We start from the raw sequence: 21,366 nt of genomic DNA on the forward strand, positions 1-21,366 counted from the left end.
CCTTCCTATGATGCTGTGAGGATTGACAACATAAAAGAATTAAGTGACAGCTGTGGCTATTATGAACTATAACGCAGCGAGGAGGCCTGGCGGGCCCATGCCAAGGTGTACCCCTGAGAAATTATGTCATGCAACAGATCTGGTATGAATGGGGGTTTGTTGGAGGAGGAGTAGAGGCAGTGAGGGAACCATGAGAGCAGAGAAAGGGGCGGGGTCATAAACAGCCGACTAAGCGCAGCGCCTTGTACCTCCTGCTGGAGGTACCTACTTCCGGGAGGGCAGGCCAAGAAGAAGCCACACAAGGCGAACCCCTGGCACTTGTTGCCATTTCTCTTGGATCTGAGGACTCAAACTTGTAAAGTGTGCATCCACTTGGAAGAAATTCACACGTGGCCAGGTCTTCCCAGCCCACCTAGGTCATTAGACCTACAAGGGCTCACCCATGAGCCCATCCTTTGGCATCCATGACTACCAGTACCCAGACCAGAATCTGGCACAGCAGATCCTCAGCCTAGGTACAGGCGAACTACAAATGTACACATTACACACAACCTTAAACCCAGCAGCCACATGTGCTCAGCTGGGCAGCTCACTACCAAGGCGCTGGATGCTGGGCCAGCCTTTCCTGGTGTACACCTGCAATCTAAGAAAACAGAAGTGGATGGAATGAAAAGAATTTCATTGAGACACCGCTTGACAAAAACCATGGCAATTCAACTGGGCGCCTGTGCCTTCCGGCTCATCCATTTAAAGCCACCAAAATCAGGTGGCTGCAAAGATCCTGGCCCACAGCCAGAAGCGTACGCCCGGGAGATAGGTTCCTAGTTAAGTCCATCACCTGTGTTGGGTACCAGGCAATACAAAGAAACCGCTGCCTCCGCAGATGTCAGCCACCCATCAGGCCAAGTGGTCTTAGCCAGCTCCGGACTGGTACTGAAGGCACGTAGCGCTCTGGTTGTCTTACGTGAATGAGCAGCCTTGGCTCCAGAGGAACGTGCAGTGAGTCAGAAACTGGGGCAGGGGCACGAGGCCCCGGGGCAGGAGAACTTGTCTGGAAAGAATAGGACAGAAGCGCAGGGGAGGGGCAAAAAGACCCTGGGGGTGAAGGAAGAGCCCTACTCGCGAGCACTCTGGCTCCTCTGGCCGTCTAGGGCCTCGCGGAGACCGGGCTCTTCTTAAGCTCTGCAACTTCCCGCTCAAGGGAGGAAAAGTGCCGCCATCGCCCCCGAGATGACCAAAGGGGGCGCAGAGCCCCTGAGCCGAGCTGGGGACAAGGAGGCGGGGGTCGGAGCCCGCCCCGCCCCGCCCCGTCCCGGAGACCTCCCGCCCCCTGGGCCGAGTGGTGCGTCCATTGGCCCGATGGGCTCCGAGCGCCTCCCCCATTGGCCGGCCGCCTTGAGCAGCACGCGGCCACGGTGGCGGGCGGGCAGTCGGAGGGCGGCGGGCAGGCGGGCCAGCGGACGGGCCGAGGGCAGCCGGGGCAGCGCGCAGGGGGCATGGCGGGTGCGGGACTGCGGGCGGCAGCCAGGCGCTGGCTGCTGTGCGGAGGCCACGGCGGATCGCGGGCCGCCTCGTCCTCACCCTCCTGCCCTGGCTGCGGCCCGCCGGGTCCCGGAGCCCACTGCCCTAGCACCCCGCGCTCGGCGCCCGCAGACGGCGCGGACCTCAGCGCGCACTTGTGGGCTCGTTACCAGGACATGCGGAGGCTGGTGCACGGTGGGTCACGTCGGGTGGGCAGCGAGCCGTAGATCGTCAGACGAACGGTGTCCAGCAGACGGCCAGGGCACCGTCCCGGGTGAAGGACGCTTAGTGGGGCTCGCCGGGATCCCAAAACCCGAGGGCTAAATGGCGTTTTAGAAAAGGCTCCATCGGGTTGTTGGGAGGTGCCTCTGCAGGGCACGGCTACTCCTGGGGCAAGCGGGGCGTTTTGTTTTCTGGCGGCGGGAGCTTGGAATGCCTGGAGCGGCCACCGTGCACGCGGCCCCTATGATCTTGCTCCTGGGTTCAGTCTGCGGGCAGTAGCGGTAGAACCCTCCCGGTCCCTCGTTCTTCTCTGGCCCTTAGTTGCAGTGTGTGGACAAAAGACAGCCGTGCTCACAGATGGCACGACGTAAGGTGACACCAGCCGGACATTGCAAGCACCTCTTGGCTTGTCTCTGGAGGTCTACGGCACTCTAAACACTCAGTTGGAGGAACAGAAAAGTTACTGTGGCCCCCTGCAATCCCGGGGGAGTTGCTATAGTCTCAGCTAGAGCTGCGCAAGGCGCTTAACCCTCTCCTAATCATTCCTTTGGAATGGGCTAATGAGGCAGGAGATCTGAGTGCCGAGCTTCTGTCCATCTGTCTGGGTGGGTCTGGTGGGGCCCTGCCTCTGCAGCCGATAGATGTGGTCTGACCTGTGGCCCCTATCACTGGCCAGCAGGGTGGCCCTCGGCCTCACACCCTCTGAAGACCCTCAGTGTTCTGTCCCAGAATTGCACTGATGACTCAGAAAGAACAAGGCCAAGCAGGAGCCTGGGAGCTTCTGGAGGAAGCCCCAGGGGTGATGTGGCTTGCATTGTCTGATAAGACAGAGAGGCCCTGACAGGGAGGTTCCAGCTGTGACTGGACTAGGGCTTCCACTCCAGCTGTGAGGAGAGCTGGACATTGGCCAGAGTTCACCTCTTGACAAGCTGCAGTCAGGCTACTTGAGACCTCTCGGGAATGGTTGCTCTTAAGGATTGAGAATATTGCAGGGTGAACGGGGTTATTTAAGAAGTCTTTGTTCTGCACCAGGAGTAGTCCGACTGAGTGGCCTGAGGTTTGGGGGATGGGGGGGTGGTGCTACTGAGAATATCCTCCAGGGCCCACTGAGTTCTTGTGTGCAGGGTCACCTCCACTACCAAGCCAGGGTGAGCTAGCTTCATGCCTTTGAACGGTGGCCCCCTCATCAGGCTAGGGCCAGGGCTAGTAGGCCTTCGGGGAGCAGGGGAGAAGGACTGTCACCTCCACTGCTCGGCCTCATGGGACGAGAAGGCTAGGCCGAAGAGTGATTAAAGTGGGTGGAGTGGCCTGAATGTGCTTCTCCACTTAAGTGCTGGGTACTGGGTGGTTTGGTCTGGTGCCTTTACCTCCCTGAGCTTAGTTCTTCTCGGCACCGGAGGTGGCAGTGTGACTTCTTTGTGGGATTGGAGGTGGGAAGGAGATGAGTTTTAACTCACAAGTGATAACTACCAGAGGCCTAGGACCTGAAGAAAGGAGGTCTGGGACTGGACAGTAAAATCATAAAAACCGCCTGAAACCTCTGGGTCGTGGCAGACCACCTCCTGGCTTACCCATGCACCCAAAGCTATGGTTTCCTTGGTCCAGAAATGGGGTATATAAACAGGCACTGTGGGCTTCTTGGCCATCCTACCAGTTCCTAGGAGGGTGTATATGCCCCTGAGAAAACCCTTAAAAGCAGAGGCAAGGTGCATAGTCAGAACTCTGCAAACTCGGACCCACGCAGGACGTGTCTATGCTTCCTGACCCAGGGGTTTTCTGACCACAGGCAACTCATAAACAAAGTGGACATCCAGGAGTGTAGGGTTGCGGAAACATCCAGCTCTGTGGGCGGCTGAAGCTCAGGGTCCTCATGACAGCGAGTAAGGGGTGTCTCTGAGGCAGTGCTTTAGAGAGAACATATCCCAGTGAAGATCCACACTTGGGAATCTTCAGAAGAGCTGCTCTGTACTGGCTGACTGAGGCCAGAGGAACCAGCCACACCTGTTCCCACACCTACACCCTGTACTTGACACTAAAGGAAATGGGGGTGGAGCCCAGTGTTCCAGAGGGGCCTCTGAGGCAACAGCTCAACACGTAGAGGAGGTGTCTGCACTGAGCGGCGGCCGCTAGACGTGCTGTGGAGCCAGAGATTTTTTGCTTTGTGATCAGGATTAGTGTGGCTGACAGATTCCCTGGAGACTTGGACATCAAGTCTCTGAGACCAGACCGTGCCTGGTCCTGCCTCTTCCCCTTCTGCTCTGTAAGTGACCTAGGGAATCGATCCCAGCGCAGGGCTTCTAGCTCAGAGGTATCCGATGCTGCACATTGTATAGGTTTGAAGCAGCAGTACTGCACAAAGTAGGTTGGTTCCGCCGGCTTTAGTCCCCTTTTAAAAGAAACTAGCCTGGGGCTGAGATACCCTCTCCTTGAATTCTCAGACGCGAGAGGAGGACCTGACCCTGCCTGGCTCACTTCCCTGTCACATCATGTCCTTCTTCTCTATCCACTTTGCCCACTCTCCAGGTGGGGGAGACAAGGAAGCGAGCCTGGGGCCCCAGAACCAACCTTCTTGGCATAGTACAGGACTTAGCTTCCCTCCATGAATCTTTCAGAGGTTTTTGTGACTATCACCAGAAGAGAGCTGGCCTGTGTCCCCAAAGCCCGACATCTCACGTCCCGCCTGTGGTAATTAGCAATGTTCCCTGGCTGAAGCCAGGGAATGTCATTATGTGGTCTGGCAAGCGGTTGAAATCCGATTAGAGGGCCCTTACTCCCCAGGGCTGCCGCAGGTGTTCCAAGCTGGCAGCCTCGTGTTCCCCGCCCCTGTCATGTTCTGGGGCCCCAGCCCCAGCCCTGGGTAAAGCGGCAAAGCAGCATCCGTGACCTCGGCCTTCACACAGGTCAGCGGAGAGCAAGCACCCAATGGGAGGAGCCCTTGGTAGGTAACCTCAAGGAAGTGGAAATCGAGGCCAGTGGTCAGTGATGCTCCTGGACAGGGTTTGAGCGTGGGCTATGATGACTTTTCTGAGGACAGGTGCCAGAGTTCCCACGTAGCCATGTCTGGTAGGACTTAGTAACCAGACTGGGAGAGACCCAGGTTCAGAATACATGGTGTGCCAGGCGGTGGTGGCGCATGCCTGAAATCCCAGCACTCTGGGAGGCAGAGGCAGGTGGATTTGTGAGTTCGAGGCCAGTCTGGCCTACAGAGTGAATTCCAGGACAGCCAGGGCTACACAGAGAAACCCTGTTTCGAAAAAACCAAATCCAAAAAAACAAAACAAAAAAACCCCTAAAAAACAGAATACATGGTGCACTGCAGGTGATTGATTAACATAAAAAGGGAGGCCTGTGAGTCTGACCCAACCCCCAGAGGAAGCAGGCTAGCCCATTGCCACTTCTGCCCTACCGAGGCCCGTCCCTTCTCTGGTCTCTACTGCAGTGGCTAAGATGCCAACTATGATCCCGTGCCTTGTGGGGCACGTGGGGGCAGGTGGCCACCAGCACTCGGTTGACCATATCCCCGAGACCATCGTGATGGCCCCGCCTTCTTGGGTCTCCTTCCCTCTAGACCTTCTGCCCCCTGAGGTCTGCAGCCTCCTAAACCCAGCAGCTATCTATGCCAACAACGAGATCAGCCTGAGCGACGTCGAAGTCTATGGCTTTGACTACGACTACACACTGGCCCAGTATGCAGACGCACTGCACCCTGAGATCTTCAATGCCGCCCGGGACATCTTGATAGAACACTACAAGGTGAGGCCAGCAGGACCGAGAGCGACCATGCCCCAGATGAGTCCCAGGGTTCCCCTGGCATGCTGGTATACTGATTTTTTCCCAACAGTATCCTGAGGGGATTCGGAAGTATGACTATGACCCCAGCTTTGCCATCCGTGGCCTCCACTACGACATTCAGAAGGTGAGTGGCTAGGCACTGACTGACCCCCGCCTCCTGACTAGATGTGAACAGGGCCAGCTTCTTCGACCTCAGTCTCTCCTTATCAGACCATCCCCGCTTCAGCTGTAGCTCCCCCCCCCCCCCCCCCCCCGTTGCGTCCAGTAGAGGTTTTGTTGCTGAGGGTTGGGAGGTACCAGGAGAAGCTGGTCCAAGACCAGCAACAAACACCTCTGGCCCCGCCCCTCCGTCGCTCACCGCTGGCCCCGCCCTTCCATCCCTCCAGAGCCTTCTGATGAAAATTGATGCTTTTCATTATGTACAATTGGGAACGGCCTACAGGTTAGTGCGGGGCCGCCCTGATCCTGCCCCTGTCCCTATGCTATCCCGCTGCCTGGGCTCAGGCTAAGGGCATCTGTCCCCCGACCCACCCCCAAACTCACCCCCCCCCCCCCCCCGACTCAGGGGCCTCCAGCCTGTGCCAGATGATGAAGTGATTGACCTGTACGGAGGTACCCAGCACATCCCACTCTACCAGATGAGCGGCTTCTACGGCAAGGTAACCCACACAGTCTGCCGTTGCCCGAAGCACCTGGCCCTGGACTTTGGATCCGTCAGGCTCTAGTCCTTGGGGCGGTGGCTGAGATTTGACTGCCTCCCCAGGGTCCGTCCATCAAGCAGTTCATGGACATCTTCTCTCTCCCGGAGATGGCTCTGCTGTCCTGTGTGGTGGACTACTTTCTGGGCCACGGCCTAGAGTTTGATCAAGTCCACCTCTACAAGGATGTGACGGTGAGGACGTGGGGCCTGTCCCTTAGATGAGACGAAGTCCGTGTGTGACACAGACGGTAGGCCATCCTCTAGCACATCCTCATTGTCCCCTGTTCCCTCCAGGACGCCATCCGGGATGTGCATGTAAAGGGTCTCATGTACCAGTGGATTGAGCAGGACATGGGTAAGGGAGGACAGTGGCCCTCCCCGTGGCCGGCCTGAGCAGGGGAGGGCCGCTCACAGACCCGGCCCTCGCAGACCCATCTTCTCTTTCAGAGAAGTACATCCTGAGAGGGGATGAAACATTTGCGGTCCTGAGCCGCCTGGTGGCCCACGGGAAACAGCTGTTCCTCATTACCAACAGTCCCTTCAGCTTCGTGTGAGTCCAGACCCACTGTAGCGGGGTATGGGGGAGGGGCGGCACAGCACGGCTCCCCCGACCTCCTACAGTCAGCGCCACCTCCACACAGGGACAAAGGTATGCGGCACATGGTAGGGCCTGACTGGCGCCAGCTCTTCGATGTGGTCATCGTCCAGGCAGACAAGCCCAACTTTTTCACCGACCGGCGCAAGTACGGCCAGAGCAGGGAGTCTGGGGTTGTGGGAGGAGGGTGGAGGCCCCACGCCGACGAGAAGACACAGGCACAAAACCCGGGTGGCCCTGACTAAGTGCTCTGTGTGCTTAGCTAAGGATACCCCTTGCTGGTCACCTCCCCCTTGGAGGAAGGTACTAGCCTGGCTCTGTCACGGACTGCAAATCGGGCTCTTTGCCCTCCCCGCAGGCCTTTTCGCAAGCTTGACGAGAAGGGCTCCCTCCACTGGGACCGGATCACTCGCCTAGAGAAGGGCAAGATCTATCGACAGGTAAGGATGGTGCCTGGCCTGTGGGTGCTCCGGCCTGCACGGGGCAGCCTCCCAGCCATGACCAGGCTTGCCCTGTGGGGCTGGTGCCAGTGGCACCAGGCAGGACTGGTAGGAAGCAAGCTAGATACTAGGGGCTATATCCACTGATACTAAGGCTCAGCTTGGCCTTTTGGTCGCGTGCCTAGGTGGCATGGTGGTCTAGGAGCCCTGGCCTCGTCACCTCTCTGCCCTGCTTTCCTATGGCGTGCCCCCCCTGCACCATGATTCCCGTGAACCCTTGTCACTGAACACTACTACGGGCAAAACCGGCTGGGTCGAAACCCTGAGCTGGGCCTGTGAAGACAGTTTATGAATCGGGACACACACCACCACCCCACTACCCATCCCGGCTTTCCGTGTAGCTAGGAAGAGAGGCCAGATTTGGGGCATGGGTGGCCCAGTCTGGATCATAGATGGTCCTGGGACAGGGAGCCTACCCTTGGCAGGAGAGCAGCATGGAGATGCCTCAGGTCAGGGAGCAGACACATTGCCACTCCTGTCCCTTCCGTTCAGCATCCTGCGCTGCTGCACCCTCATCTCATCCACAGCTCTGAGGGCGAGCTCTCGCCTTAGCACCCAGCTGGGGCAGCCCAGCCCTCTGGGGGAAGGCGACTTTCCTCTGTGGCGGCTCTCAGGCCTGAGAGCCTGACACTGCGTTAGGCCCTGTTTAGTTCTCGGGACCTTTCCCTAAGTCGTCCTTCTTTCCCCGCCTTTCCTGGGCTGCCCCTTGAGATTTTGGGGCCACACCCCCCAAAGCCTTTCTGCTGCCTGCTCACATCTGTCCTCTCTTCAGCTGATACCCTTGCTTCTCTGTTCAGTTCTTTTACGGCCGCCGGCCGGCCGCACCAGTTCCCATCCCTCTGAGGCTCGCTGCGGCAAGCTGCTCTACGCATGGTGCCTTGCTGAGTGTGCATTCCCACCCTGGAGTGTGGCGCCTCTGGGAGCTGCTGTACTTCCAAACTCTGGCCCCTCGCCCCACCCCCCACCCACCCACCCCCAAGCTTCCTCAGTTGTGTCTGTGCCTCAATATTTTCATCTTTTCCTGGCTTCGGAGCAGGAAGAGCGTGTGGCCTGCCAGTAAGCGCTACAAGTTGTTCCACAGGGTCCCTTGGGTAAAGGCTGAAGAGATTTGCAAGAACTTCAGGTCCCTTCGCTGTAGGGTCTGAGGCCCTCCCTGTGGTTTGTTTCTCACAGACAGGGACTAAAGCCCTTGCCTGGGTAGGTGAAAGGCCACTGTGAGCAGCCCTTGAGTGAGGGCCAGGCCATCCTTACAAGAGATGTTTCTGCCGCAGGCAGGACCCCACCCCCTTCCTATTGGGGCAGTTAAGGGCCACGGAGCAGGGAGGCCGCGGGAAAGGGCAGCCCAGCATCCGGCTGGCTCCAGCTGCCTCCGGATACTTGGGAGGACTGGTAAGGCCGAGCCTGGCTGCCACCACCATTCGGTTGGCTCAGCAGTGTCCTCTGCTCCCCAGGGAAACCTGTTTGATTTTCTCCGTCTGACAGAATGGCGAGGGCCACGTGTGCTCTATTTCGGTGACCACCTTTACAGTGACCTGGCGGTGAGGGGCTTGGACTTTTACCCAGAGAAGGGAGGCTCTCCCCACCCTCCATACCCGGTCCTCCCAGCTGGTGCTGAGGTCGGCCTCCCATCCTTTCCCCCAGGATCTCATGCTGCGGCACGGCTGGCGCACGGGAGCCATCATCCCTGAGCTGGAGCGCGAGATCCGCATCATCAACACGGAGCAGTACATGCACTCGCTGACCTGGCAGCAGGCTCTCACTGGGCTGCTAGAGCGCATGCAGGTAGCCGCGAGGGGCGGGGCGGTGGCGAGGGGCGGGGCGGTGGCGAGGGGCGGGGCGGCGGCGAGGGGCGGGGCGGCGGCGAGGGGGGGGAGCTGGGGAATCGGGAGCTGCACCTTCCGGATGCATGCTCACCGTCTCCCCCCACCGTGTTTCAGACTTATCAGGATGCAGAGTCACGGCAGGTGCTGGCTACCTGGATGAAGGAGCGGCAAGAACTGAGGTGAGCAGAGGGCAGCCATGCCGGGGAGCCCGTCCCAGCCTTTTCTCTGCACGCTGGCCGGCTGACGCGCACCGTGTTTCTCTCCCTAGGTGCATCACGAAGGCCCTGTTCAACGCTCAGTTTGGGAGCATCTTCCGCACCTTCCATAACCCTACCTACTTCTCCAGGCGCCTCGTGCGCTTCTCCGACCTCTACATGGCCTCTCTCAGCTGTCTGCTCAACTACCGCGTAGACTTCACCTTCTACCCGCGCCGCACACCCCTGCAGCACGAGGCTCCCCTCTGGATGGACCAGCTGTGCACCGGCTGCATGAAGACACCCTTTCTTGGCGACATGGCCCACATCCGCTGAGGGCACTTTTATTGTCCTGGACACATCGGCCTTTCAGCCACCCTGACAAGCAATAAAAGTGGTCTTGTGTCTTCCGTGCGCCTCTGCTTCATTCCGTCATCTGACCTTGAGGACCCTCTGGGTGTCTGGGAAGTCCTCCTCCAGGACTGAGTCCTGCAGAGACGGAGGCGGGGTACAGCTGAGCAAGGCCAGGCCCAGGCCAGTCCTCACAAAACCCCTGCACACCTCCCACCCCACACTCACATCAAAGGGCTCACAAAAGATGTCGCTGCTGCCAAAAACAGGGTTGGGGACGGAAACCAAGGTTGGGCTGGTCCCTTCTTGCCATGGGGAGAAGTCATCATCTGCGTTGTCCTCTGCCTGTAAGAGGAGTGTTGACTGGTAAGCCCCGCCCCCCAAACAAGGCCAAAGGACCCGCCACCAGGCTACACCCCACTCTTTACCTGGAAGGCAGAGAAACTGAAACCTGGAGGCTTGCCTCGGGCGCGTAGGTAGAGGGCTCCGGCCACCAGCCCCAGCAGTGTTCCAGAAGTCACCACAACCCCCAAGCTTAACGCCACAGGTGGAGGCTCAGACCCCAGCACCGCCCTCTGTAAGGAGAAAGGCGAAGTCGAGGACCAGGCCAGAGTGTCCCTTCACCCTTTGAGGCCGCGTCTCCCCCTTCGCCCCCTACTCACAGTCTGGGGAGGCGTGAGCAGGGGGCTGGCCAGAGCGTGGATGATGCCGTTGAAAGCCATGATATCCCACACGATGACGTGGCTAACCACAACTGCCCCCGGGGCCTGTGGAGAAACTCAGTCAGGCCCAGCAGGTAGGCAAGGGCTGAGTCAGTAGGGTTTCAGTTGAGGCCAGACTCACCGGAGGAACCAAAGAAGTGTTGTCAGGGCCCGTGTCACTTATGAAGAGGCTAAGACCTGAGTGAGCAGGAAGCAGTGTCCCCCGGCTGGCGTTGGCGCTCAGAAAGGTGGCATTGGAAGCATGGAGTTCTAGGTCTGGGCCGCTTAGCGTCTAGGAGCAGAGCACGATCTGTTGGGTTGGGCCTGCTGGAGAGAGCAGAGTGCCCAAGCCCCTCTTGTTACCATGTTGTCCATAAAGCCTTCGTTGACAGGAACAAAGAGTGTCTTGTAGGTGAGCTCATCATCCAGGAAATCCATAAAGTCAAGGCCTCGCTGGGTGGCATTGGCATAGGCCAGCAGCATCTGGGGTTGAGCAAGGAGATGGAGCTGTGGGTAAGCGCGCGCGCGCGCGCGTGCGCCCTCACTCTCTCTCTCCCTCTCTCCCTCTCTCTCGATGCCAGCTGCCCACATTCCCACCTCTGAGGCTAGCCTCTCCCGCTGTGTCCCCCCCCAGCCCACCCGCCCACACACCCCGCCCACACACCCCGCCCACACACCCCATAGAAGGTGGAGAAGTTGGCAGTGGCAGCCAGGACATCAAGCAGTTTCCCGTTGCACGTGCTGATCCCGTCACCCACGAAGCCAACTCGACACTGGCAAGCCACGTCTGCAGGAAAGGCAGGTCAGTAGCTCGCAGGGGCTTATTAAGGGGTTCGGGGGGAGGGGAGGGTAGGCAGAGATGGACGGAAGGGACATACCTTGCATGCGGTAACAGTAGGCATCCCAGCGCTCCGAGAGGTTCTTGCGGATGCCAAGGTTAATTACACCGACACGATTATCACCACAGTCTGCCGCTGGGGTGACGACGGGGTGGGCAGCAGAGCCATTGGCCAACCAGCCCATGAAGCAGACATGAAAACCTAGCTGTAAAGGCAGGGCGACAGGCTGAGACCAAAGCCCAACTCAGTGGGCTTCCGCAGGCTTAGCTCCTCCCCTGAGACCTGAGCACCTTCTGGGCGGCAGAGAGTTGAGGGAGCGAAGCAAGGACCGCTCCCTGGTCGTCGCATGCTTCCTTGGCCTCTGGGAAAGTCAGACCATAGGGGCCACTGGCGGCTTGGATGTGGAAAACACCAGCCTGTTTTTCTGCAGGAGGAAAGGGGGCATATGATTAATAGGACAGTAGCTGGGGATCATGGGGTGGGGTCGGGGGCGGGTCAGCGAGCGCACCCTGGAAATGTAGGTCAGTGCACAAAGCGTCTGTGTGGCAAGGCGATGACGCTCCCAGGCATCGGTCCACAGGGGGCTCAAGCTCCTCTAGACACTGCAGCCCATCACCCACGTAGCCTGCGTGGCATTCACAGCGCCGCTCGTTCTGTGGGCAGAGAGAGCGGATGTCTCGCGGAGACCGGAAGAGGGGGGCGGAGGAGGGACGGACTTTGCACACAGGCTGCTGGGCCCCCCCACCTGCTTACCGGACCGGTGTTGTGGCAGTCAGCATGCTCACTGCAACCTCCGCGGTGGCCATCCAAGCAGGGATCGCGAGCTCGGCAACTCCAACCGTCACCCTCGTAGGCAGGCAGGCAGGTGCAGGTGACCACTGTCCCCACCTGGCTGCAGTTGGCATGCTGACTGCAGCCGCCATGTCCCTTCTGGCACAGGTCTGCCACTGGGGGCAAGGGAGAGGTGGTTGAGCCGGGTCCTAGAGCGGGTTCAGGGCATCCTACCTGCGAGACTCAGCTTACCTGTGCACACACGGCCGTCTCCTTCAAAGCCCAGGCCGCACTCACAGCTGTTGCCCAAACGGCACACGGCCTGGGGTGCACAGGCTGGGGTGCACACAGGCTGCAACTCTGTCCCAGGACCCACCCCATATGATCAGGTCAGTAGCTGCGTTCCTAGCCACTGTGTCTCCCATCCGCCCCTGGGGACTCCACCTGAGTGGACAGCCAGGGTGTGTACACACACACAGTGTATACATGTATACACACATGCACAGTGTATATTTGTATACACACATGCTACACAAGCCCATGACCACTCACCCAGCTGCACTTCACAGCGTGGCCCAGTCCAGCCTTCATCACAGAAGCAGGAGCCAGAGCCCCCAAGACCTTCATCACAACGGCCATGTTGGGTACAGCGGCAAGCTGGGGAGAAGGACAAGTTGACACACGGGCCAAAGGAAACTGGGGCAGGATAGAATGGGACAGGGAAGAGAGAGATAGCTTACCTTGGCACTGGGGTCCAAAGGCACCTGGGGCACAGAGTTCACAGGCTGTCCCAGCAAAACCCGGGTGGCAAATACACCGCCCGCTTCCGCTGATGCCATCTAGACACACGCCATGGTCACTGCAGGGGCTTTTAGGGCCACCGGGGCAAGCTAGGGAATAGCATAGACATGAAATGGGACCAGACTCTCTCATAAGAACACACACCTGCATCCGGCTCTGCCATCTGTGCCCTACCAAGGGCCAGCCAAGGCTCTTTGAGGAGTATCAGTCCACTCACATCCCCACACCACGGAGACCACACCAAACCCAGAGAATGCTCAGACCTTCCAGCACCCCATACCAGACAGGAATCTTCTGTATACCTACCCACCTCTTGACACCAGAGCACCCCAATATCCTTTTTTTAAAAAATTATTTTATGTGTGAGTGCTCTATCTGCATATAAACCTGCATGCCAGAATAGGCATCCATTACAGATGGTTGTGAGCCACCATGTGGTAGGTGGGAATTGAACTCAGGACCCGACCTCTGGAAAAGCAGTCAGTGCTCTTGACCTCTGAGCCATCTCTCCAGCCTCCAGTATCCTATCTTAAGGGTGCTGACTAGAGCTTTGTCTTCAACCATCTTGGGAAGCAGAGAAACGGGTCAGCTCGTCTGTAACCCTCTGAATACTTACCGTGGCAGTCAATGCCATAGTGACCAGGGCAACAGCTGGGCTTCCAGACAGTGGTGACACAGTTGCGGTGGCAGCCCCTACCCACGTGGTTACGGTTCCAAAAACTAGGCGTTATCCAGGAACCTCCACGCATTGTGATGGAGTGTAGCGGGGTTGCCCAGAACTTGGAGTAGTGACGCCAGCAGGTCTTAGGGCTGCCCTGGGGCAAAAAGGAGTCAGGCCACAGCCTGAGCTGGATGGATGGTGCCCTGCCTCTACCCCAACCCTGAACTCCGCCCCTTACCTGCTCCTGTGAGCCCCGAGGACAGGGTGGCTCCAGCCCACAGATGCTGCAAGACTTCTGGAAGAGATGGAGGCCAACACTGCAGGGTCAGGTGGGTGGACAGGGTAGGATAGGTGGGCTGGGCCCCTGCCACGCACCAGTGGCCTGTGGCCTTCCTCACCATTTGAAGTGGCTGGGGTTCGAAGCGATCACAGCGGGCGCCAAGGTCAGGCGGCTCCAGCAACTGGTCAATGCCATAAGCCAGGCCACCTTCGAAGGTCAAGTGCCGTTGCACAATGCGGGCCTCGTCTTCACCTACCATGAGCTCACCCTAACGCGGGAGAGACAGGGGTCATGACCTCTCTGCTCGTGTTCTTTTTTTTTTTTTTTTTTTTTTTTGGTTTTTCGAGACAGGGTTTCTCTGTGTAGCCCTGGCTGTCCTGGAACTCACTTTGTAGACCAGGCTGGCCTCGAACTCAGAGGCCTCCACCTGCCTCTGCCTCCCAAGTGCTGGGATTAAAGGCACGTGCCACCACTGCCCGGCCCTGCTTAATCAAGCCCTCTCCCTAGACTCACAGGCCGGGTAAGACCGCAGGAGAAAGAGATGGTGTTTCCGTGCATGGTTCGGAGTTGGCCCAGGTTGGGTAGGTCAGATGCCAAGGCCTAAATAAACGGAGATGTGATTGACTGGAGCTGGGCATGTAGGCTATAGGGACCAAAGCTCGGGTGCGTGCCCACCTCAATGTTGCGAATCATGTGACCCCGTAAAATGGCCGCCAGTTTGTCCCGGTGGTCCTCATGGTAGAGCCAGTTCTTCCTATCGGGAGGCAGGGCTTGCAGGGCGGAATCTGTGGGCCACAGCATGGTGAAGGGAAGATGGGATGCATCTTGAAGCATGGGCAGAAGGCCAGCCACCTGTGGGTTGAGCAACAGTGGAACAGCTGGAGATGAGGCAGGACCGCAGAAAGGAGGCCCAGGGAGACCCAGGCACTGATAACTACGCATCCTGGGCAGTCATTCCCTCAACCGCAGGTCGGAAGGGCCCTGCAGATGCCTTAAATTACAGTGAACCGGACGTATGAACCATACATATACTTACCTGGGATGAAGTATTATCTATAAACTAGGCACCATAAGAGATAAATAGGACTGGAGAGATGCCTCAGTGGTTCAGAGCACTGACTGCTCTTCCAGAGGACCCAGGTTCGATTCCCAGGACCTACATGGCAGCTCACACAAAATTTGCCTTAGACCTGAGACAATTCCTTCCTCCTCCTGTGTAACTCCCGTTCAAAGAAATCGGATACAGACATACATGCACGCAGAACACCCGTGAACATACGATGAAAATAAATAAATCATTTAAAAAAACACTGTGGAAAAAAACCACTGTGCATATAAAGTATTTTTTTCCAAAACAGTGTTGTGTATTTGCAGAAAGATGGACGTAATTGCAGATAATAGCATTGAGTGAATTAAACAGGTCTCCAAAAGAAACTACTGTGTGTTGTTTTCCCCACTGGTGGTTTCTAGATTATGGAGAGAATCATAACGTCATGTGTGTATGTGATTTGAGTAAAAATAAAACTGTCAAGTGAAACAAAATAATTAAAAAGGAGGGGGGCAGAAGGTAGGTAGGAAGGAATCAGGGAACATACACGACATGTAATGTATGCTTGTATAAAAATATTCTTCATAAAACACAGTTTCACGTATAATGAAAAATTTTTTAATAATTGGCAATGAAACAAATACAAATTTTGAATGTTTTAAAAATCCCTTTCTGGGTGTTTCAGTTTACTATTTTTTAGACTTCACCTGCTTTTGTTTGTGTGTATGAGACGCGGGGGAAGGGACATGCCTGTCACTGCACACGGGGACACCCTGCAGGAGTGGGTTTTCCCCTGCTTCGTGGGTCCCAGGGAGAAAACTCAGGTTGTCAGGTCGGGCAGGCTCACCCACGGAGACCTCTTGCCAACATGATTGAATATAAAATTGAAATTGTGGGTAGGGGAGCCACTGTTAATGGGTACACATGCAGGCGTGATTTTCCACACCCCTTGATCAACTTCCTAGTATGTGCCACACTGGGAGGCTTTTACATTGTACAAGGAAATTCACAGAAGCACATTCGTTCCCAGAAAGAGGTGAGCCTACATACGGTTGCACACACACATTCACCCCCATCCACACACATTGCACACGTGCACACATACACATTGCACACATTGGCAGACCGTGTCCATGAGGACAGTACCGTCAGCAGGCGGCTGAAGATCTTGTAACCAAAGTTTTCAGCAGCGGTGGTGACATTTCTCTGGGAAAGAGAACGCATGAACCACATGGTCAGGAGGGAAGAGGGGATCCCAGCCCGCCACCGGCCCCGGGTTCTTGCCCAGCCATACCCGAGGCGCTGGGATAGTACCAGCCTCCCAGTGTAGCACATCTGGCGGCAGCAGGACACGGTCAATAAAGTGCAGGACACCGTTCACTGCCTCGTGATCGCTGCTTACCACCCGAGCAAAATCATTGAGATAGATGCTGCCCTGTGGGAGATACACCACTGCATTGATCAGTAGGGTGCTTAAAGCTATGGTGTGTGCCAAGGCGAGAGCTGGGCCTGAGATGGTAGCCAGTCCTGTGCTTTGAGGTGAAGGTACGTTGGTCAAGGGCAGAATCAAGACATGGGGTAGGGCTTCCACCCCACTAGGAGAAGCCTGCACAAGGCATGCCACTAGGCTTGGCATTGTGGGAACATGGTGCTGGTGCCAGCCTACCTTGAGAGTCCCAGGTTGGGGCAGGCCAGTGCTAATGAGTAGGACCCAGATGTGAGTACCCTCTTATTTTAGATGTAGGCTGAGTATCAAAGGAATGGAGGCAGGGCACAGGGACTGAATCCTAACTGGGCAGGAGGACCCTACAGCCAGTAGGATCAACAGTGTAAGAGCTCACCTCCCTCTCACTAACACGCAGAGTGTGCCCAGACAGCGCAGTGACATATCCCAGGTCCAGCAGGTCTTGACCCCCCAGCTTCCGGCAGCCAACCACGTGGTAGCGAAACACAAGCTGGCGATGAGCACGTATCCTAGACAACTCCTCCTAGCATAGAGTCATGAAGAGAGTAGGAGCCAATGATTGTCACCTCGCCCCTGTGAAGACTAGAGTGTTCATCCCTCTCCGGTCTGCTCCCAGGGCTGTGTACCTGTGACATGTTGCTTATTAAGTCAGCGTGTGGCACGAAGATGGTGAAAGGCCCGTCACCCTTGAGTTCCTTGTATTCCTGAGGAGGTAGGGCACAACTTGAGCACAGAAAGGGCTATCTGGGACCAACTGGAACTTCTAAGGATCTTCTGAGAAAAAGTTAATTCTGAGGGAGACCAGGCCAGCCAACTCCCTCAACCAGATGGGATTATGGAGGTCCAGAGACGGTTGGCGCTTGCCTGGCAGGTCTCGGGGGCCTGGGCTGGATACTCACCAGGAGGTGGAGGCTGAAGAACGAGGCATACTTGTTCCGTAGGAGCTCCTGGGGGATCGAGGGTCAGCTCAGATTTTGGGCGACCCCCCCATTCAGGGGCTGGTGCCTGTCCTAGCACCAACAGCCCAAGGTCTGGCCAAGGCAGAGAGAAGGAAAGCCAGGGAGGATCCTGAGCCAGAGCCAGGATAGTTTTCATGTGATGTAGATGAGTTTTAGCTCAGGAAGAATTCAAGGTCAGATTCAGGGTCATGGGGTCATGGTCAAGAATCAGAATTGAATATGGGGTGTTAGCTAAGATGGCGGTTCAGGTTCATGAGGCACAACCACAATCAAGTATGGGTCAGGTGTGGGAGTCATTACCAGTCCCACTCGCCCGTGACAGGTGATGCCGTCCCCGACAGTGTGTGTTGAGTCACAGGAACATGTCCTCTGCCCATCTCCCGTGCTTTTGCACACAGCATAAGGACTGCAGCCTCCATTGTTCTGAGAGTGGGAGATGAAGGAAGAGGAAGGCTGTGGTGGTATCCTGCCACCTCTGAAACACCAGCTTTAGAAAGATGGCCTCCCGGCCCTGCTCAACCCTCAAAGCTCTATTTCTACTGTTGAGCTAGAGGTCAGGGAGGCCCTGGAACCATCCTGGGGATGAAGAGGGCTGTTCCCACCCTCAGTCCCCTTTCCTTGACAAATGTGATAGGATGCGAGGGCCTGACCTGGGAGCAAGGGTCCAGAAGTTTGCAAGTCTGAATGCCATCACCACTGTAGCCCTCACGGCAGCTGCAGGAGACCTGTCACAAATTCCTGATCACTGTGGCTGCAGAGAGCCCAGAATGAAAGGGCCACCCCAAACCTGGTCTGAATGGACGCCCCAGTGCCAAGCCTGTTGACTGACCTTCTGGGGGCCTGTGGGGATACATTCAGCATGAACATGACAGCCCCCATTGTGGACGAGACAGCTGTTTATTTCTAGGGGAAGAGACGCTGTGATGAGGAATCGCCTTGGTGACCCCGTCACACATCTGTCCCTTCGCAACTCCAGGTGCCCACCTCCTTCCTGTTTGGGCTCCAAGTCACCACACACCCTTTATACCTTCAGTCCCTTCTTGGCCTGACTCAGATCACTAAAATCCCCTCCCCTCACACGTGTCTGTCCTGGGACACCTCACCCTGGCACAGCTCCCCGTCGCCCGTGTAGCCATCCTGACAGGTGCATGTCCGTTGCCCAGGGGCCACCTTGGTACAGTTGGCATATTGTGAGCAGCCCCCATTGCTAGAGGCACAGGGATCCACCTCTAGGGACAGAACAGTCGTGAGAAACAGGCAGGGGATAGAGGAGAGGTTAGAGAGATAGGACAGTCACCCCACGCATTCCAGAGTGGAGCCCAGGATGTCCACCGAGCCAACCTGAGCAATAACTGCCGTTGCCCGAATACCCCGCAGCACAGACACAGGCAGGGATTCCAGCAGAGTCCTGGATGCAGCTGAGAAGGAGGGCAGCCACTTAGCCTGTGGCTGTCCCCTCCTGCCCACAGCTACCCCGCCATAGGTTGGACTCACTCACTTGGCATTGGGATCGCACTTCTTGGGACACTGATGATCAGTGATTTCTGAGAGCAGGGCAGAAGGTTCTGGTCACTCAGACAAGAATTGTTCCCTAGCATCCCTTGCCTCTGGCCCCCCTGGGACCCGCTTACTCTGGTCACAGCGGAGACCCTGCCAGCCCGCATTACAGACACAGCTTCCATCCCCACGCAGCCCCTCCTGGCACAGCCCATGGTCGCAGTCACATACTGGAAGTGGGACAATGAGGGACAAGAGTCACTTGCCTGCCCCTTGTGGCACAGTACCCAGGCTGCTCTCCTTCCCAAGGGCCACCATCCTCCTCTAAGCAGACCTCACCTCCAGAGCAGGTGGGTCCGTAGCGACCCAGCTCACACATCTCACAGGCTGTTCCGTGGAATCCCTCTTGGCAGCGACATTCCCCGTTGCCCAGGAACCTGTCTTGGCACTGTCCATGGCCGGAGCACACTCCACCTAGACCCCCTGGGCATGGCTCACACAGGGTGCCAAAGAAGCCTGGGCAGCAGTCGGGCACCTGTAGGGGGAGGGGAACGGGAAGGGAAGTAGAGAAGCCCAGGCCAGGATTGATGTCACCAGCCAGGGAGAGGCGGTAACAAGATCCCAGGGCCATGCAGACACAGGGCAGAGCAACTTGGAAGCACAGAGCCAGGGAGGGTAGCCGGGAACAGGCAGGGTGTAGAGGACGCCTTCCACAACCCTTCCCTGTGGGGGTGGGCTCAAACAGAGAGGACAGTGACTGCACAGATTGCACAGGAGGAGCAGGAAGCCTGGTTACTGCAACTGGGTTTGGCTGATGGTGCCAGCTCTGGGCGGTGACCCTGTATCTCTCTCTCTCTCCCATCCCCACTCCCCAGGGGTCAGACACAGGGTTAACAGTAGCCTTCTGATTTTGGACATTCCTACAGCCTTTGTTTCGCTATCTTTGCTGAAGGCTCAGCATCTCTGCTCTTGAAATCAGTCTAAACTCTTCCTCGGGGGTGGGGGGGGGTGGGGAGGGGGGGTTCCTTTGTCCTCTCCTCCCTGGGTGAAGCCTTGGTGAGGGGCACCTCAGAGCAAACCTGGATCTTCTTGGCACATGTGTAGGAACAGCCCCGGGAGAAAGAAAACCCAGATCTGTAGACACAGCTCTTCCTTGGTGTGTCCTAGAATGGGGGACACATGGGGAGGGTCATCTGGTGGCTTGGGCAGAGACAGGGCCGTGCGTGGGAGACAACCAACTGTGCTGCGAGCGTCAGAGTGAGCGGGACAGACAAACGTGAGGAGGACAGAGACAGGGAAGGTAGGGACCAAGGCAGATGGGTCTGATAAGGGGCTGGCAGAGGGACCAGGCCTGGAGCTACAAGTTTGGGTGAAGCTGGGGGTATTAGAAGGGGTGTTAAAATCCAGAGCTGTACTGAGCCCGGCCTCACCTGCAGCTGGAAGCCTTGAGTACAACGGAATTTCCTGGTACAGTTTATGCATTTCTCCTGAGGAAGAAGAGCAAGGTATCAACTGGTCCAGAACAAGGCTGGCCAAGTGATCCTTCCCGCTATCTAGACTAACCAGCAGACGAACCAGCAGACTAATCAGCAGACGAAACAGCAGACGACGAACCAGCAGACTAACCAGCAAACAACTAACCAGCAGACGAACCAGCAGACGAACCAGCAGACGAACCAGCAGACGACTAACCATCAGAAGACTAACCAGCAGACTAACCAGCAAACAACTAACCAGCAGCTGCTGCTCTTGTGTTTTGTTTTTGAAACGGGTGGCCCCATGTAGCCCTGACTGGCCTCAAGCTCAAGAGATCTGCCTGCCACAGCCTCTAGAGTTCTGGGATTGAAGGCATGCATGACCAGTTGCAGCTGCTGATCTGTAATATCTTCTGGCCCCAGGTTCTCACCCGAAGAGCCTCTGCATGGCTATGCAGGCAACGGCTGGAGCCCACTGCCAAGATCCCTGACAGTCCGAAGAGGGAGCTGCCTGGGGCTTCCAGGAAAGGGCCATCCAGTGGCATGTGGTTCACCTCAGGCTGGAAGGAGAAGAGCAATTGAACCTACCTACCCACTACCACCACCCTCAATCTTAGAGGCAACAAGACAAGAACACACTTCCGGGGTAGGGGGGAATGCCAAAGATTGGGGGAAGTCTCCCCGGAGCAGAAGCTGGCCTCTCCTAGGTAGAGAAGCTTCGAAAGGGAGTCCTAAAAGCGCAGCACCCTGGAAAGGGTGTTCCAATGCCAGCCCTTTGAACCTGGCCACTGTGATTGTAGAAGACCAGCCAGTGCGCAGGGCCCAGGAGGGAATTGCGGTGTCCCCCTTTCCGCAGGTCCTCCACAGAGAGTGCCTCCCCAAGGATCACGTGATGTCGCACTGTGTCTATGCCCTGCCAGGAAAGAGTCAGTTTTAGGGTTTCTAAGACTCTTGAGCGCCCTGGGTATCAGGCTGTCCCCTACCACATTCCTTCGCCATGCATAGAAGGCTCGCCTTCCCCACCCCAAGGCCTCACCAGGATACTGTTGTTGCCCTGGGTCTCCAGAGAGTGATTTGTAGGCACAAAGATGGTGTAGGCTTTGGCAGCCTCAATTTGGGCCACTAGTCTGTGGTGCTAGGGATAGAGACAGTAAACGTGGCAGTTGGTTCA

At 57.0% G+C, this 21,366-nt stretch overlaps 2 protein-coding genes across 2 annotated transcripts in view; one reads left to right on the forward strand and one right to left on the reverse strand.

The window, feature by feature from the left end:
- The first annotated feature begins 1,418 nt into the window (after positions 1 to 1,418).
- On the forward strand, positions 1,419 to 9,757 carry Nt5dc2 (5'-nucleotidase domain containing 2). Its single transcript, XM_052190063.1, has 14 exons — positions 1,419 to 1,716; positions 5,312 to 5,496; positions 5,585 to 5,659; positions 5,922 to 5,977; positions 6,101 to 6,194; positions 6,299 to 6,427; positions 6,530 to 6,590; positions 6,683 to 6,785; positions 6,877 to 6,978; positions 7,189 to 7,270; positions 8,782 to 8,868; positions 8,972 to 9,112; positions 9,268 to 9,332; positions 9,422 to 9,757. The coding sequence occupies exons 1-14, from the start codon at positions 1,497 to 1,499 to the stop codon at positions 9,681 to 9,683; spliced, it is 1,662 nt and encodes a 553-aa protein (XP_052046023.1). The 5' UTR covers positions 1,419 to 1,496; the 3' UTR covers positions 9,684 to 9,757.
- The window catches only part of Stab1 (stabilin 1), a 28,972-nt gene continuing 17,259 nt past the window's right edge, over positions 9,654 to 21,366 (reverse strand). The window contains exons 33-69 of the mRNA XM_052190062.1: positions 21,232 to 21,330; positions 20,977 to 21,108; positions 20,627 to 20,755; positions 20,151 to 20,207; positions 19,800 to 19,883; positions 19,060 to 19,255; positions 18,855 to 18,950; positions 18,722 to 18,767; positions 18,565 to 18,641; positions 18,327 to 18,452; positions 18,053 to 18,126; positions 17,874 to 17,948; positions 17,524 to 17,646; positions 17,164 to 17,211; positions 16,891 to 16,968; positions 16,641 to 16,787; positions 16,094 to 16,234; positions 15,946 to 16,005; positions 14,427 to 14,603; positions 14,265 to 14,351; positions 13,870 to 14,019; positions 13,710 to 13,766; positions 13,427 to 13,625; positions 12,750 to 12,899; positions 12,562 to 12,666; positions 12,262 to 12,369; positions 11,992 to 12,185; positions 11,747 to 11,891; positions 11,529 to 11,662; positions 11,278 to 11,443; positions 11,077 to 11,186; positions 10,763 to 10,882; positions 10,542 to 10,691; positions 10,361 to 10,465; positions 10,127 to 10,273; positions 9,927 to 10,043; positions 9,654 to 9,836 (exon numbers count right to left, since the gene is read on the reverse strand). Coding sequence (XP_052046022.1) covers positions 9,780 to 9,836; positions 9,927 to 10,043; positions 10,127 to 10,273; positions 10,361 to 10,465; positions 10,542 to 10,691; positions 10,763 to 10,882; positions 11,077 to 11,186; positions 11,278 to 11,443; positions 11,529 to 11,662; positions 11,747 to 11,891; positions 11,992 to 12,185; positions 12,262 to 12,369; positions 12,562 to 12,666; positions 12,750 to 12,899; positions 13,427 to 13,625; positions 13,710 to 13,766; positions 13,870 to 14,019; positions 14,265 to 14,351; positions 14,427 to 14,603; positions 15,946 to 16,005; positions 16,094 to 16,234; positions 16,641 to 16,787; positions 16,891 to 16,968; positions 17,164 to 17,211; positions 17,524 to 17,646; positions 17,874 to 17,948; positions 18,053 to 18,126; positions 18,327 to 18,452; positions 18,565 to 18,641; positions 18,722 to 18,767; positions 18,855 to 18,950; positions 19,060 to 19,255; positions 19,800 to 19,883; positions 20,151 to 20,207; positions 20,627 to 20,755; positions 20,977 to 21,108; positions 21,232 to 21,330 — 4,266 coding nt within the window. The 3' untranslated portion in view covers positions 9,654 to 9,779. The remainder of the gene's footprint in view (positions 9,837 to 9,926; positions 10,044 to 10,126; positions 10,274 to 10,360; positions 10,466 to 10,541; positions 10,692 to 10,762; positions 10,883 to 11,076; positions 11,187 to 11,277; positions 11,444 to 11,528; positions 11,663 to 11,746; positions 11,892 to 11,991; positions 12,186 to 12,261; positions 12,370 to 12,561; positions 12,667 to 12,749; positions 12,900 to 13,426; positions 13,626 to 13,709; positions 13,767 to 13,869; positions 14,020 to 14,264; positions 14,352 to 14,426; positions 14,604 to 15,945; positions 16,006 to 16,093; positions 16,235 to 16,640; positions 16,788 to 16,890; positions 16,969 to 17,163; positions 17,212 to 17,523; positions 17,647 to 17,873; positions 17,949 to 18,052; positions 18,127 to 18,326; positions 18,453 to 18,564; positions 18,642 to 18,721; positions 18,768 to 18,854; positions 18,951 to 19,059; positions 19,256 to 19,799; positions 19,884 to 20,150; positions 20,208 to 20,626; positions 20,756 to 20,976; positions 21,109 to 21,231; positions 21,331 to 21,366) is intronic.

This window comes from Apodemus sylvaticus, chromosome 8 (assembly GCF_947179515.1).
Source record: "Apodemus sylvaticus chromosome 8, mApoSyl1.1, whole genome shotgun sequence".
Lineage (NCBI taxonomy): Eukaryota > Metazoa > Chordata > Mammalia > Rodentia > Muridae > Apodemus > Apodemus sylvaticus.